At 52.8% G+C, this 14,419-nt stretch overlaps 5 protein-coding genes across 5 annotated transcripts; 1 reads left to right on the plus strand and 4 right to left on the minus strand.

Moving 5' to 3' along the window:
- Window positions 1-803: 803 nt before the first annotated feature.
- Window positions 804-2,452, minus strand: CPAR01_12338 (uncharacterized protein; the record flags this gene model as incomplete). The annotated part of the gene is made up of 3 exons (XM_060496595.1): window positions 804-1,847; window positions 1,909-2,243; window positions 2,293-2,452. The coding sequence occupies 3 exons, from the start codon at window positions 2,450-2,452 to the stop codon at window positions 804-806; spliced, it is 1,539 nt and encodes a 512-aa protein (XP_060344128.1).
- A 1,418-nt stretch (window positions 2,453-3,870) lies between these two features.
- On the minus strand, window positions 3,871-5,432 carry CPAR01_12339 (major facilitator superfamily transporter; the record flags this gene model as incomplete). Its single annotated transcript, XM_060496596.1, has 2 exons — window positions 3,871-5,231; window positions 5,288-5,432. The coding sequence occupies 2 exons, from the start codon at window positions 5,430-5,432 to the stop codon at window positions 3,871-3,873; spliced, it is 1,506 nt and encodes a 501-aa protein (XP_060344129.1).
- A 641-nt stretch (window positions 5,433-6,073) lies between these two features.
- CPAR01_12340 (artemis protein) lies at window positions 6,074-7,958 on the plus strand (the record flags this gene model as incomplete). The annotated part of the gene is made up of 4 exons (XM_060496597.1): window positions 6,074-6,119; window positions 6,230-6,994; window positions 7,154-7,859; window positions 7,937-7,958. The coding sequence occupies 4 exons, from the start codon at window positions 6,074-6,076 to the stop codon at window positions 7,956-7,958; spliced, it is 1,539 nt and encodes a 512-aa protein (XP_060344130.1).
- Window positions 7,959-8,352: 394 nt separating this feature from the next.
- On the minus strand, window positions 8,353-10,107 carry CPAR01_12341 (major facilitator superfamily transporter; the record flags this gene model as incomplete). The annotated part of the gene is made up of 3 exons (XM_060496598.1): window positions 8,353-9,471; window positions 9,542-9,778; window positions 9,850-10,107. The coding sequence occupies 3 exons, from the start codon at window positions 10,105-10,107 to the stop codon at window positions 8,353-8,355; spliced, it is 1,614 nt and encodes a 537-aa protein (XP_060344131.1).
- Window positions 10,108-12,433: 2,326 nt separating this feature from the next.
- Window positions 12,434-12,604, minus strand: CPAR01_12342 (uncharacterized protein; the record flags this gene model as incomplete). Its single annotated transcript, XM_060496599.1, has 1 exon — window positions 12,434-12,604. The coding sequence occupies one exon, from the start codon at window positions 12,602-12,604 to the stop codon at window positions 12,434-12,436; it is 171 nt and encodes a 56-aa protein (XP_060344132.1).
- Between the last annotated feature and the right edge of the window lie 1,815 nt (window positions 12,605-14,419).

Below are 14,419 nucleotides of genomic sequence, written 5' to 3' on the forward strand. Positions count from 1 at the left end.
GCATGTCGCCTTGTGCACAGAATGGCAGACAGAGAAAACGCCCTAGGCTGCAGGGTATCGTGGCCACAGCGATGATCGTCCAACGGCGCGCCCCAAGGCCTCCCCGCCGCGCTGTCTGCATCAAGGGTCTGTCCGTGCTGTCCCTGCTGCTGCTGCCAGAACGTTGAGCCCCGCAAACGCGCTTCTTCAGGAGCCCACAAGGACATACCCCCACGCGAGCGACTATTTTCGAAGCAACTCAGAAGTCAGAAAGCCCACATCCATGAATCTATGCTCAGCATTTACAGATGTGACACGCCCGTTTGGCTGTCACTATTCGAAATCGAAAGTCGGAAGAAGAGTTCAATTTGATTGGCCACATCTATGCACAAATCCTTTCCACCAAATGCAACCCCTCGTTCTGGCCATCACCCGCAACATACAAGTGTCCCCCGCCGTCCCAAGCTTGCTCTGGGTTCATACCGATAGGCGTACTTCATCAGGTCCTTTTGCAAGCTTTTGAGCTCCTTGTTGAGTTTCTTGCTGCGCTCCAAAATATCTCTTACTCCCTGCATCATGGCATCGTCTGCCCGGTTCAATTTGCCCACTTTCTCGCGGATCGCCTGCGTCCGCCGTCGCTCACACGACAAGTGGTCAATATTGACAGTCGTCACTTTGCTAACCTCGACCATGGTAACACCGGGTCGTTGCGCCACTGCCTGGACATGACGCCATTTTGTCTGTAGTTTCAGCTGCAGAATGAATCCCCTGGATGTAAGCCGTAGTTGCTCGACTTCGGCGCTGACTGTAGGTTACAATAGGTGTCAGTTACCTGGATGACTTTTCAAGTAGAATTCGGGAAGAGGCTTGCACTCAACAACACGTTTGCTCAGCTCGGTTCTTTTGCGGCTGATCTCCAATGAACGACGAACGAGCTTGCTTGCCTCATCCTGTTGCCGTTGGCGATGCGAGGCCCGGACTTTGGTGACGAAAGATGCCAGCACTCTTCTCCACCATCTTGCCTTTCTGGGCTGAGCCAGCTCCTCTCGATCCTCGTACCTCGCCGAATCCCTGACATCCTCGATTTCAACAACAGTCACCTTGCCTAAACCCCAATCTTTCTCACCACAGAGAGTCTTCTCAGACGCGGACTCGGATGTGACTGACACTCTATCTGATGCGGCGTCTCCCCGTTCAGACGCTACTTGCAGTTTTTTAGCAAGGGTGACCGCAATGTCCACTCGACTCTCAATGCCTTGAGATTGCACAGCAACCTTACACAAGGAAAGAAGCTCGTCGTACCACTTGACGACCTTCTTTGTTGTGAAGACGGCCAAGTCAACATCGAGCTGAAGAGGGTTGGGCCCGAGAACCGAAGAAAACATAATGGCATTCCAGAGAGGTTGTGTGTTGTCGTCGCTCCGGTCAACTCGCCTGCGAGCCTCTCGAAGGGCGACGGAACTCGAGGTCGTCGCCAATTTCATTCCACAAACGGGATCTGTCACCTGAGCATGCTCTTTCAGCGTTCCGCACATAGTCAAGACTCGGCCGGGTTTGAAGCATACCTCCATGTACTTGAGGAGAAGCTCCTGGGTTGCCTTCTGCGCACTACCACTTGGCCCACCCTGTTCGAGAGGGTGACAGTAATATCCTGCTGGCTCGATGCCCCACGGCCTTTTACAGTCACTGGCAATGCGAGGATGACAGGCAAACGAAAAAACCTTCCTCCAATCGAGAGTGCCTCGCTCGTCGGCATTCGCCCTTGCCAACCCTGACATGATGTCTCTAAGGGCTTCCATAGTATCCAGAAACGCACGTCTCGCAACGCCCATTTGGTCGTAGGTTAGCCAAATATGAGCAAACCTCATCTATTTTATGTCAGTGATGTCTGAGAACGGGCGTTCGTGCTTGGGAAACCAGTTGACTCACTTCCAAAAATACAATCTTCGGCGTCTTGTCCTCGATGTTTTGCCCACGTCTCAACCTTCTCCCCAGCAACTCCCATCCTGCCAGTTGTTTTTGGTGCTTTGGGAGAAGCAGATACCTCCACAAGGATGTTAAGCACTGGGGAATATCATCTCGAGTTGCGTAGTAGCGGCAGTTCAGGTCGAACCTGAGCCGATTTGCCGGCTGTTGCATGGACTGCCGCTGAACCGTCTTGGTGCTAGTCGTGTCAGGCTCGACCCCGGGGAGCGGCTTCTGGACGGCAATGTTGATCGAAATCGGCATCATTATGAGAGAGACAGTAAGCTTGGTATCAGAATCTCGAAATACGAGCATCCTCACGGGCTCATATGCTGAAGAGGCACGTACCCTCACGAGCGTGGCACGACCTTGGTAGACCAGGCCCCGACTGCTCGGCGACCCTGAGGTCCTTGATTGCGGGTAATTCCATTTGTAACTCTCGGTGGCTTACATATTTCATGTGCGTTTTGCTGGGTTCGGCGAAGATGGCTTCACGAGTCGACGACATTTTCTCACAAGTCGAAAGCTATCAGGTCCTTGAGGCCTTGAGCCTTGAGGGAAGACAACTTTGGCTGACGTCTTCGTCAACCCGAAAACTCTCTCCGCAGCCACGCAAGTTACACCACCCTGACGCCACCACCCTGACGCCGTAAATATCACAGCCTACTTGACTCACAATTGAACCCTGATTATGATGGTCCTGAAAACAGCGGAGGGTGGCTTTTAAGTCTTTGCAGATTTCGCGGCCCCATCGCGGGGTGGAGATTCTAATTCTTCGGCGACCTGTTGTGGACTATTCATTGAATACCATTGCCGGCTGTTTCTTCCTCATCCATCATGAGTCAATTGTGTCGTGCAATCGACTGCCGATTATCGTGCTTTTTGCGACTAAGATTTTTCTCATGACTTCACTCTCTTACGACTCGTGACAAGACCTTGGTGGAGCTACGAGTGAATTTCTTGATGGAGTCCACGACCTTTTCGATATCTCCAGAGGCGATAGCGAAGTCACTCGTCGATTAGAGAGGCCTCCAGCTGTGATTAACAGTGCTCAAGCTGAGTCAATATTAAACACTTTGCAAAGTTTTCCATGTCAGACGGCGATACGCATGACTCGATATATTTGAGATTGGATTCAGAATAGGGCGTTCAACAGTTTTACACTCTCTCCCAAGCACAAGACCGAAGCTCGAAGAGTTCTACATCTTTCCAGAACTCCACGAGCTGAGCTTATAGTAGAAGACGTTCTTCGGTGGAGGATGGTCGATGTGCTTTCGAGACCTCGCTGTATCTTCAATCTCTTTCGAACAGATTTACACTTATACAAAGGCGGAAATGAAGGGTGTCGTTGTATAATATCCTAGCAGTACCTAGAGTTAGGAAAGTTTACGACTACAAGAGAGAAGTAATCAGTGATAGGGATGGCGGTTTGAAGATGCCTAATTGAAGGCTGATCATGGGGCATTAGAATGATCTTGCCGCTGACTTCTCTTGAAGTGACTCGATCACCGGGCTATCCGATATCAAAGCTCTTTGGACTGTGTAATGATAGATTGATAAGAGTTGGGGAGTTCACCATGCATCGATGTCAGGCTGAGGGGCAACGGGGCCAACAAGTTGAAGTCACACCCTCCGGGTCTTCTCCGCATTGCTACCAATGAGTCACTTGAATTCCTACGTCCCTTTACTTGGAGAGACTTTCAGATTCACGCTACGGTCCCTCCAGCGAGACTTCATAATTTGTTTTTCCGAGAGAGACAGCTGACCAAGATAAAATCTTCAGGTTGCTACATGGGCTGTCCAAAAAGGGGGGAAATATCATTTTCTTTTGTCTACTCTAATTCAGGGACGCTTTACTCAACCTTGGATCGTGTCAACAACTTTTCCAGACACTTCATATGTGTCGTACCTTCTTCAAGATCTTGATCAGCTATTGCCCATGTCCCCCCTCCACCGCGCGGCAAACTTCCACTGCACCCCCGCACCTATGAGTGCAACCAGCTGAGCCCCAACACACAAAGTAAAAGCCCACCCCACCCCGATCCCGCTCACCATGGGCATCACAAAACTCGTGCCGCCAGCGGCGAAAAGACACCTGGCGAGGTTGACGCTAGCGCTAGCTGCAGCGCTGCGGTCGGGGAAGATGTCGATGAGGTACGTCATGACCAGAGACTGCGTCGAAACGGCGGTCCAGCCCGTGATGAAGGTCGAGATGATGGGCAGTGCGATATGTACCTGGCGAGGGAAGTTGATCGTCCATCCAAAGACTGCAATGGAGACGGATTGGAGAAGTGCGAAGATTGGTATGAGACGAAGACGCGCCTTTTCGATTGGAAACCCCGCATTGGTGTCCGAGCCCGTAAGGGTGCTGCTTTCTTGGTCGTTGCTCTCGTCATACTTTGCCTTGACACGCTGATAGTCAAGGTCGAGAAGCTTGCCCGTGACTAGCGTGCCGATCATGGAGCCCACGCCGTTTGCGATGAACGTCAGGCCAATGTGGGTTTCTGATAGGCCGTAGCGTGACTTGAAAAGACTTGACATGGCTGTGATGCTCATCTGCCATACCGCGTAGTAGACGGCGAGAAAGAACACGATAGGGGCAGCGCATCTGTTGAAGAGGATCCGGAGGGGTCCGGTGATGTCGACGTGCTTGACAAGTGCCTTATTTGAAGTTGCTCTGTTGGCATGCCATGATATCTCCGAGGTCCGTTGGTAGATGATCAAGGGATACTTTCCCAGACAACCCTTTGGTGTTCTGGTACCATTGCCGACGACAGACCTGAGAGTCTCTGGAAGTAGAAGTAACAGCAATGCGAGGAATACAGCACAGTAGATTGCAAGGAACCAAAAGATGCTCCTCCATCCAAAAGATCCGGCCAAAGCACCTCCAATGACGGGCCCAACGGCAACTGGAACAAGCAAGCCGGCCTGGAAAACGCCCATGTACCCGCCCCTCTCTTGCCGCGTCGTAATATCGCTAATGACCCCAGAGCCTACAGCAATTGTACTCGCGCTACCGGTGCTCTGTAAACATCTGAGGATGATCAACGTTGCGTAGTTTTGGGTTTCTGCGAGACCGATGCACGCGCCGAGAAATACGACAAAGGTGCAGCAGTAGGCGACTCGTCGGCCTTTGACGTCGGAGATTGGACCCCATAGACTTGGTGCTAGACCTTGGAATATGAGGTAGGTGGTTACTGTGAGGTTGACGAGCTCTACTGAGACGCTTAGGTCGTCGGCGACGGTGGGGAGGGCTGGGAAGTAGATGTTTGAGGCGAAGCCTGAGACTGTGGTCTAGGTTAGCAGAGAAGCCAATGTCTTCGGAATAGCTGGCTTGACTTACAAGTGGCTGCAATCGATACTAAAGATATAATGACTCTTTTCTGATGTTTATCGAAGATGGTGTACGGCTCGTGAGGTTGATCAGATGAGGAGTGCGTCTCCGTATTATCGACGTTGAGTGTTCTTTCTGCACTTCGAGGGGTCATCTTTGACTTTGGTCTTCTTAAGTGAGATTGACGATTTTGAGAAGGATTGAAAGTAATTCCTTGCTCTTAAGACCGGAAGAAGGAGGCGTTGGTCTAAATACGGCTGCAGTCGATGTCGATGTCTCGTAAACTTGACCATGACGAACGGCTTCCGGAGTTGAGCCCCACTATTTCGGAGTTGAGACTTTGCCCCATCGTCCAAGTGCAACAATGAGCACCCTGGCCTGAGTCTTGCATCCACACCCGCTCCTGCAGGCTCCAAATGCGCTTATTGATCTGGTGTACTCAACAGAATATGGCCTTAGCTTCTAAGGGCCTTTATCAGGGAGAATGTAGGCAATTCCTGCGGATGAGCACGAGACCGAGACTCAGGTACAAAGATCTCCGGATCTGTGAGTTCGGAGCCGGAGCGACGACCCACTATTTCCGACTGGGCCGTCCGGCTCGTCTGACTCCACTTGGAGCGGCTGCCACCAGCTGGCAGCTTCCAGAAGTAGATCGGAGCTTCCTTCGCGAGTTGTGTGCTCATCTTTCAGGTGACTTCACCTTCTTTTCCCGACGCGACTTCAACCTTACTTCTTAACAGCATCGCATGATTGCTATTCGTCTTACTACCGCCTGAATGATGAAGGACCGGCACCATGTCGACATTCAACGGACTCGTCGCGGAGTTCCCTGACATACGAGGTAAATCCCCTGCCCAATAATGCACACAGCGATCAGCCTGCTGCCTCACAGGATTCACCTCGCACAACCAGGCATATCTGTATCGCGGCATATCACTTACCATTCTACAGTTGACTTCTTTCGGAAGCATCCAGACCGTCGTCCGCCTCTCGCGTGTTTCCTGAGCCATATACACAGTGACCACTTGGCTGGGCTTGACTCCCTACGGTCTCCTTTCGTCTACTGCTCCGCAGCCACTCGGGAGATGCTCCTCCGTCTCGAGCGTTACCCTTGTCGCATCAATCACGCCAAAGGAATCCTCGAGGCACGCGTGCAGACGTACAAGCATCTGAAGAATCTGCTCAAGCCGTTACCCCTGGAGACCCCAACCACGTTGGAGCTGTCGCCAGGCAGTCACATTCAGGTCACGCTATTCGATGCAAACCATTGCCCTGGTGCTGTTATGTTCCTCATTGAGGATTCGTATCGCGCCATACTCTACACGGGCGACATCCGGAGCGAGCCATGGTTTGTGAATACGATTGCAAGGAACCCAGCCGTGATCGAGTACACCTCTGGCATGAAGACGCTCGATAAAATCTACCTTGACACCTCCTTCATCAAGGACATACCCTTCCAGACCAAGGCCGAGGGCATTGCAGAATTACTCCGCAAAATAGCGCAATACCCAGATAACACCGTCTTCCACATCCAAGCATGGACTTATGGATACGAACACGTCTGGATAGCTCTGGCCAAAGCTCTCAATTCCCGCATTCATGTCGACGACTACAAGATGCGCATCTTTTCGTCTCTCACTAGCAAGGTATCGAATGATCGCTTCAGCTCTTCCGTTCATCTATGTCCAGAAGCTCCTGCTCTGGCAGGCTACGTATGTGGGAATACACCCCACCCCGGGTGCCTCACCCGGGATGAGAATGTTCGACTTCATAGTTGCGAGAGGGGAAACCTCTGCAACACGGTGAAAAACTCAAAAGTGGTGTCAATTCAGCCAATCATCGCGCATCTGAGGAGCGGTGCTGACATTGCTGAAGTGGGTGTTGGCGGCGGCGGAGATGATCTAGAACGTGACGCTGAGCTCGACCCTCTGTCAACGGAAGACATCACGGCAGTCTCGAAGCTCATCGAAGATGCGGATATTTCCCCAGAGGCAAAGTTTCGTCTTTCCGAGTTCCTCGAAACGGGTGTCAAAACGGGGCGAAGCCTTTCTCTGGATCTCGATATTGCGTCATTTGGAGAGAAGAATCAGGCGGCCATCATGGACGCCTTCCAAGCAGTTGGTCGAAAGAAGCACCTGGAGGAGCAATCCACACAAATCACGCAACCAGCAATAGACGGGCTAAGCGGGAAACTGCCGAGAGTTATCACGTTTCCCTACTCCCGGCATTCGTCTTATCAAGAGCTATGTGACCTGGTTCGAATCTTTCGCCCCAAGGATGTGTGGCCTTGCACAGTGAATCCTGTCGACTGGCTCAGAAACACCACGAGTATACGATACCTGTTTGGTAATCTCTGCTCTGGCGATACCTTCGCCCACGACATGGAGATGAAGAAACTCGCCGAGAGTCTGAGAATCCTCCAACAACCGTTATCCAAAGGTCTTGGCAATAGTCAATTTCTGGCCACTGAGGCACACACCACGGCATTACACTCATCCCATAGTTGCGAAAGCATCGCAGCCGATCCTTCCGCCGTTGAAATAGAGGAGACACTTGTGCTGGGGCTCGATAGCAACCCCGGGTCCGTTCAGACACGGCTCCCCACACGGAAGCAACGTGACTTCTTCTACCGGGGCGGAAACTCAGAGCACACTCTAGAGACTCCGATCCCGCCCACTGAGTCGGTTTCGCTCATAGCATCTGCCGGTGTTTCTCGCATTCGGGCAGATGCGTATTTTGCCATGGAGCAAAATCTCCTCGGCGGGGAGTGGACGCCAATTAGCCTCCTCTCTACTATTGATCACCATACTACTCCAGATAAGGATCTTGGAATGGTTTGAGCTTGACCAATGTCTCAAGAGCTATATAGCAGGGCATCACAACGCAAGGATTGGGTCCACACTCAGTCTTAGTGACTATGATTATCATTGACGATCGGGTCTTGCTCGTTGACGAGCTACGCGAACCAAGGAAATAGGGCCTCAACGCTGTAATATAACCAACCTCCCATGATAGTGACTGGGCCATACATGGGTACACGCAAACTCCATTCACGTTCTGTTTGCCGCGATTTCCTATTGTGGACGCAACGCTCCAGCTTCCGAAACACCCCACCGGCCATCAATGTACTGTCGCAAACTCTTTCCCCAGAAAGCAAGGGGCACAGCAACACCACCCACGACGAGGAGGATAGCGCCCAATTCGAAGTTGGCACCCAGGTAGCCCTGTGACCTGAGCCATGGTGTAACAGCGTAGCTCGTCGCAAAGCTCAACATGTACCCCGCTCCGCCGACAATGACCATAGCTGGCGCCGCCCACCGAGGAAAGGCTTCCGTTACCCAAAGCGTTGAAGCGATGCCGTACGCAGCCGCGCTGAAGGCGTTGATGAGGTAGGAGACGAAGATCCAGATGAAGCTCCATTTGTAGTGCACGGTGAAGCCGTACAAGAAGATACTGCCCGCACCAGCCAGGACGGCCGGGAGAAAGGCGATGAGGTAGTGTTCCGCATCTCGGACCCCGCCGTTACGGAGTGTCAAACGGCGGGCAACACGCGAAGTCAGGATGGTCGACACGGGCCAAGCGAGAAGGGAACCGATCGCCGAGACAGGGTTGACCATGGAGATGACACGCTCGGGGAGGTTATACGGCGGCTGGGACATGACCACCGCGTACGTTTCGCCAATGAAGATCATTGCGCCAAAGTTGAGGGCGTTAAGGATCGCGACCCAGAAAACGAGGGGATTGCACGCGCAGAGCATCGTCTGCACATAGCATGTCCACATCTCCCGGAACCCTGCACCGCTTTTGCGCACTCCCCATCGCCGTACCATGCCTTGCCAGACCGTCTCGGGTACAGCCTCGGGCTGGATTACCTCGCTGGTCTTTCCGCCTGGCAGCTCTTCCCAGTCGTCGTACATCTTGACCTTTTCCGAACCACCCTGGACGAGGATGTGGCCGTCAAAGGCAACGGCTGGGCGGACGAAGTATGTCTCGGGCAGGAAGAAGAAGGCGCAAACGAATACGGCGAGACAAGGGACGAGCCAAGCGGTATAGAAGCTTCTCCATCCCGGGGCCGCGAGTGCCGGGACGATGCGGAGGGACACGAGGCCACCGCCGCACCCGATACTCCAGAACATGCCTAGAGCATTAGGGCGCTCGTCGATGAAGGTCAAGTCAATGACAATCAAGATGGACTGCAGAAAACACAATTTAGGTTAGTCGAGCACCGGGAAGAAGGACGGAGAAAGAAGGGCCGTCACATACCGCACTCAGGCTCAACCCGGCCGAGAACCCCTGCAAACTCAAAGCCCCGAGGAGCTGGTAGAAACCCGAGGCATTCGCAGCCAGGGCCGTAGCGATTGTCATAAAACACGAAGCTAGCAAAAAGACTGGCCGTCTCCCGATGGCTACCGATAGGGGTATCCAGAGAAATGCTCCGAGGCCGAGAAATATTGTGCTCGGTGTTGAAACGAGAATATTCAGTGGAAACTTGTCGGCTTGCTGAGAAATGTGTTAGCACCTGGTCGGCTGGGTTTGAGGCATCGCCGCCTGATAGTAGCAGAAGATCATACCTGTCCGTTGAACTCGACAGCGAGAGATTTGTACATTAAACTGGCAGCTTGCGTCTCCAGCATGGAAACAATCGAGTATAGTATGAGTACTCCCATGGCGACTAGTCGCTTCGGCAAACTCCAGTTCAACGGGTCATAGGGCGAGTTACTCGGCATGGGAAGCTTGAGCGTCTTGCCATCAGAGGTGATGAGGTAGATGCTGCCAGAGAGGTCGGCCGAGGCCGGCCGGTCTGACGATCGACTGCTGGCGCGGCTCATCTTGACTTTGAAAGAGGCAAAACGGGTAGCAAAACAACAGAGAAAGAGGGGAGACAGAGCAAGAGAGAAAGAGAGAGATACTCGTGTAATAGTGAGCGGACACGATTATTGCAAAATTGGACCAAAATGTCAAATTAACGACGGCCGGTGTGCTGCCAGAACAACCCGATGGAGACGACAACAAACTAAGGTTGACGGGAACGGGAGACCAGGTCCCTTAATATGAAGACCATGGAGTTCTCGAGAGTTTCTCTTGACATGTGGTGCGTGGAGAAAAGAGAGACCACGTTGGGCCCTGGGTTCGATAGAGTAGAGAGACACTGGAGTAGGGCAACGGCGTGCCAAAGCCAAAAAGTTGGGAGGAAAAAAGCGTACGGCATGTTCGGTCGTCGACTGCGACAATCTTTTGACGATTTGGGAAGGCATCACAAAAAGTTTATTCGAGTTAATTACAAGCTACAACGGGCCAAGACCAGCAAACCTCGAGGTAGATTGTGTACGGAGTACCCTTTGTAGAGTAAGGCTGATTCTTCTCTCCCTCTTCTGCTCTCTTGAGCGTGCTAACCGCCATCTGAAACCCAACGCCATGGCCCCTGGACTCTCGAGGCTTGCTGCTTGTGAGGTAGCAAGGGGTGGATAAAGTGGTGTATCCGTAGGTAGGCAAGGTACGATGTGATCGTGCACCAAATTTTCCCTGGCGGGCGCAAGTGGTGTATCAACAACGGCGGAAGATGGTGTAGAGAAGGACGGCTGGGGAGTCTGGATGTGATGGATTGGGCCCGTTCCCAGTCGCGGGGTCGGCGGGGTTCAAGCCTGTTTGGTTTCCCTTCATCGCTTCATCGCAAACATGTTGGAGGACAGTTGTAGTACGGAATCGTTGTCCGACTGCAAAAGAACAGACGAAGACGAAGCCAAGCGGTGAAGCAGAGTGTGCGTGTGTGAGCAGCAAAAAAATGCAAACTCCATCCGACTGACAGCAACAAGGTTCGTGCCTAAAGTTTAAATCGTCAATCTTGGCATGCTATGGAGAGGCTCGGGAGGCTTAGTCGCTTAGAAGGCAATAGGCAAGTCGATGTCGACGGGTACCCCTGGGCTATCACGGGCGACTCGCCCAAAACCGTTTCAAGCGGAAGTTTATTGACAGGTTTGGCGGGCTCGGGTTGGGCACTGGACAGTGGAGGGGTCGTTCTGCGTGCTACGCTATTTACTGGGCAGAAAGTCTGATCGTGATGGAGATGAGGACTCTCCAAGTCAAATCTCGGGAGGGGTTGGCCGCCAGACGAGATTGTGAAATTGGGTGCTTATTACATAGCCTTGCGTTCAACTCTGGGCTTGGGATCTGCCTGTCGGCACCATCCGTGCAACGGTCCCAATCGGCGGCGTTTGGAGCAATATGAGTTTCGGCCGAGCCGCCGATTTAACAGCTGCTGTGGGTAGCTTGGAATTCCGCAGAAGACAGACATCTTGTGCTAGATGCTAGATGAGCTTGTGACTTTGAGAGAGAAAGGATGCTGCGAGAGAAGCATGCGGAAAAACAAGTTTGCCATGGCAGAAATCAGACGGAGTATCTGCATTGGAAGACTCCATGCATACACATAACACCCAGTACACCTTCTCGCGACCCCTTATCCAAACTGGTTGGTGATAGGACCCAGTCCGAGAACCAACGTCTCATATGCACCGCTCGTCCGTTTGAATCCTTAACTGAATTCTTATTCCAACTTTCCAAGTCATATCTCCTCACTAGAGAATTCCAAGTCGTGAGAGCACGCGACTGGTTGGCCAGACAGTTACAGACGTGGTAAGCAACATTAAACCAACTAAGGTAGCCCCCGGCGGCCGAGAGCATCGGAGGGTCATCGGGTTTCAGGACATTTCGTTCGTCGTAGTCCATGGTTCGTCGTATTGCCGGATCCTTTCCTGTCTGACAGTCTGCAAGACGTGCAGAATGCGGGCAACGTGCCATCCAACGGCGGCGTGTGCCGTGTGTGTGGACTTTTCCCCCTCGGGATCCTAAGGAGCACTGTACCCAAGGTAACTCAAGCATCAAGATTCAAGGGCCCGTCGTATGCCTCCATTCGGGTCGGTGGATCGGGGCAGAATCTTCGGTTACTGATGACCAAGCAGGCAGTATCCGTAGTAATTCACGGATATTTGGATTAGTGGGAAGTGCGCGTGAAATTCTGGCCCCAGTCAGTTCGTCCCACAGTCCAATCCACGCGAGACGGCAAACGGGAGACCCTTCCTGCAATGTCGGCGGCTGGAAGAAGCCCTGGCAAGCCTTGCTTATTATTTAGCACATTACGGATACTCCGTACCCCCGCAATCATAATGGTTGGCGGGGGTTCTCGGGGAATCGGGGCAGACGGAGCCTCTGCGTTTGCCCGACATTTGGGGGCCAACGGGCCAGCTTGGTGTTCTTGGTGCTGCACTGCTGGGCCGCCGGAGTCTTTTCGTGGGATGCTTCCAGGTTGCGGCCCCCCATATCCGTAGACATACCTTGGACTGACTGGTTGAACTGCTTCTTGAAGTGGTAGAGATTGGTCCCGATGGACCTTCTGCAACGAACAGGTGGTGTGTGTTGATGCGCACGAAACACTGGCAATGAAACCAGGAGCCCAAAGGCAAATCTCGATCGAGGTCGATTCACATCCTCCCACCGCCAACTGACCGTCCAGTCTGGGCCGCCCCTCTGTGTCAAGCAAAGACGCCATTGGAGGCTCACATCGCCATCGGTCGCGAGCCTTCAGGTCGCTTTCGCTGTTGCTACGCTCTGATACCTAGCTCACCTTGAGGAGTGAGTGAAGGCTCACACACGCCGTTCGTCCTTCTGCCCCCTCAAACATGACTTCAAAATCCAGATGGACAATTCCCTTCTCTGGCGTCGTCACCCCCTTCGTCTGGAATAGTTGAGTCTGTCCAGTCAGCAGTTCGGCCCAATGAACTGCAGCAACGTTGCAAACTCTTTGGCGAGTAAGTGTCCGTCAGGAACGGAGTTGTCCTTCGGCCATCCATCCTTTCGGCCCTCACGAAGCTCTTCGGGTCCGCGTCTCAGAAGTACGTAAAAGCTGCCAGTCACATTCGTATCCGAAAACGCGCACAACTTGGCGATAGTACATGACCATTATCAATGCAGGAGAAACAGGAGGAGAACCTTATGGGCTTATTGACAAGTGTTTTGCAACTGCTATCCATCACCATTCACATGTTCCTGATTCCGCAGCGTGATTGATCTCTTTTTGGCATGAAGTCGCATGTCGAGCGCGACTCAGTTTAAGTTCTGTACGTCTTATCACCCTTTTAGCTGCGGCGCAATGTGCCCCGAGGGTCAGGATCTGAGTGGTAGGCTGCAGGCCGTCTTTTGGTCCCCGAACAGTGATTTTCAATACAGACACATTGCCGATGGGGACGAAGAGAGAAAGATAGAGACTCCGGAATTTAGCCAGTGGGATGTCCGTATGATACTAAGAAATGCCTCCAGGGAGAATCAAGCAAAGCCGACTGGTATCCCTCCGCTGAAATCCCATGTACAAAGCGACCAACAAGTCCCAAAACCCAACGGTTCTTCGCCCAGGTTTTCCCACAAACATGGGGGCGGGCGGCTTTCACGGAACCTACCACTGTCTGTATCCGTCGTACAGGAGGCTTGTACGATTCTGTCCATCGCACACACTCATGAGACCGGGGATTGATTGGACAGAACTGTAGGCCATGACAAGGATACCGCTCGAGGAAGAAGCGGCCTCTTGGGCCGGGGAGACTCTCATCTGAGAGACTATGGGAGACTCTGGAGGAGGAGGCCGTTCCAGGGCTCTGACCAACCCACGCTCAGAGCGACATTCCGCATTTTAGCCGTGGCGCTGCTACGCGGGTTCGCGGCCCGGCGGGCAGCGCAGACGGAGGTCGTGATGGGGCCACGAGCGCTCGATCTGCCCGTAAGCTCCGCGGCGCCCCCTCCCGCCCTATCTTTTTCACCCGGAAGAAGACGGTTTTGGTGCAAAGTGAGGTTTTTGAAGCAATTTATCTCGTCGCAGATGGATGGTTACCCCCTCCAGGCCAAGCCCAGAACGGCCGGACCAGCTTCTCGGCTCTGCATCCTGTTGTTCCTATGGCCATGCTGACGCGAAGGTAGAGATGGGAATTGTGGACACATTCTGCCTTGTAGTGCGGGCCGCGACCTTGAATCCCTTGATGATAAAGTCTTCGTGATGCCCCAAGAGTACACGCGTTGTTTTATTTACTTCGATTTGAAAAGGGGTTTTCTGTGGTTCTATGAATTTCAGCCACACTAACACTCATGTCAATATTTGAG

This window comes from Colletotrichum paranaense (assembly GCF_030867605.1).
Source record: "Colletotrichum paranaense strain IMI 384185 chromosome Unknown Scaffold_11.1, whole genome shotgun sequence".
NCBI lineage: Eukaryota > Fungi > Ascomycota > Sordariomycetes > Glomerellales > Glomerellaceae > Colletotrichum > Colletotrichum paranaense.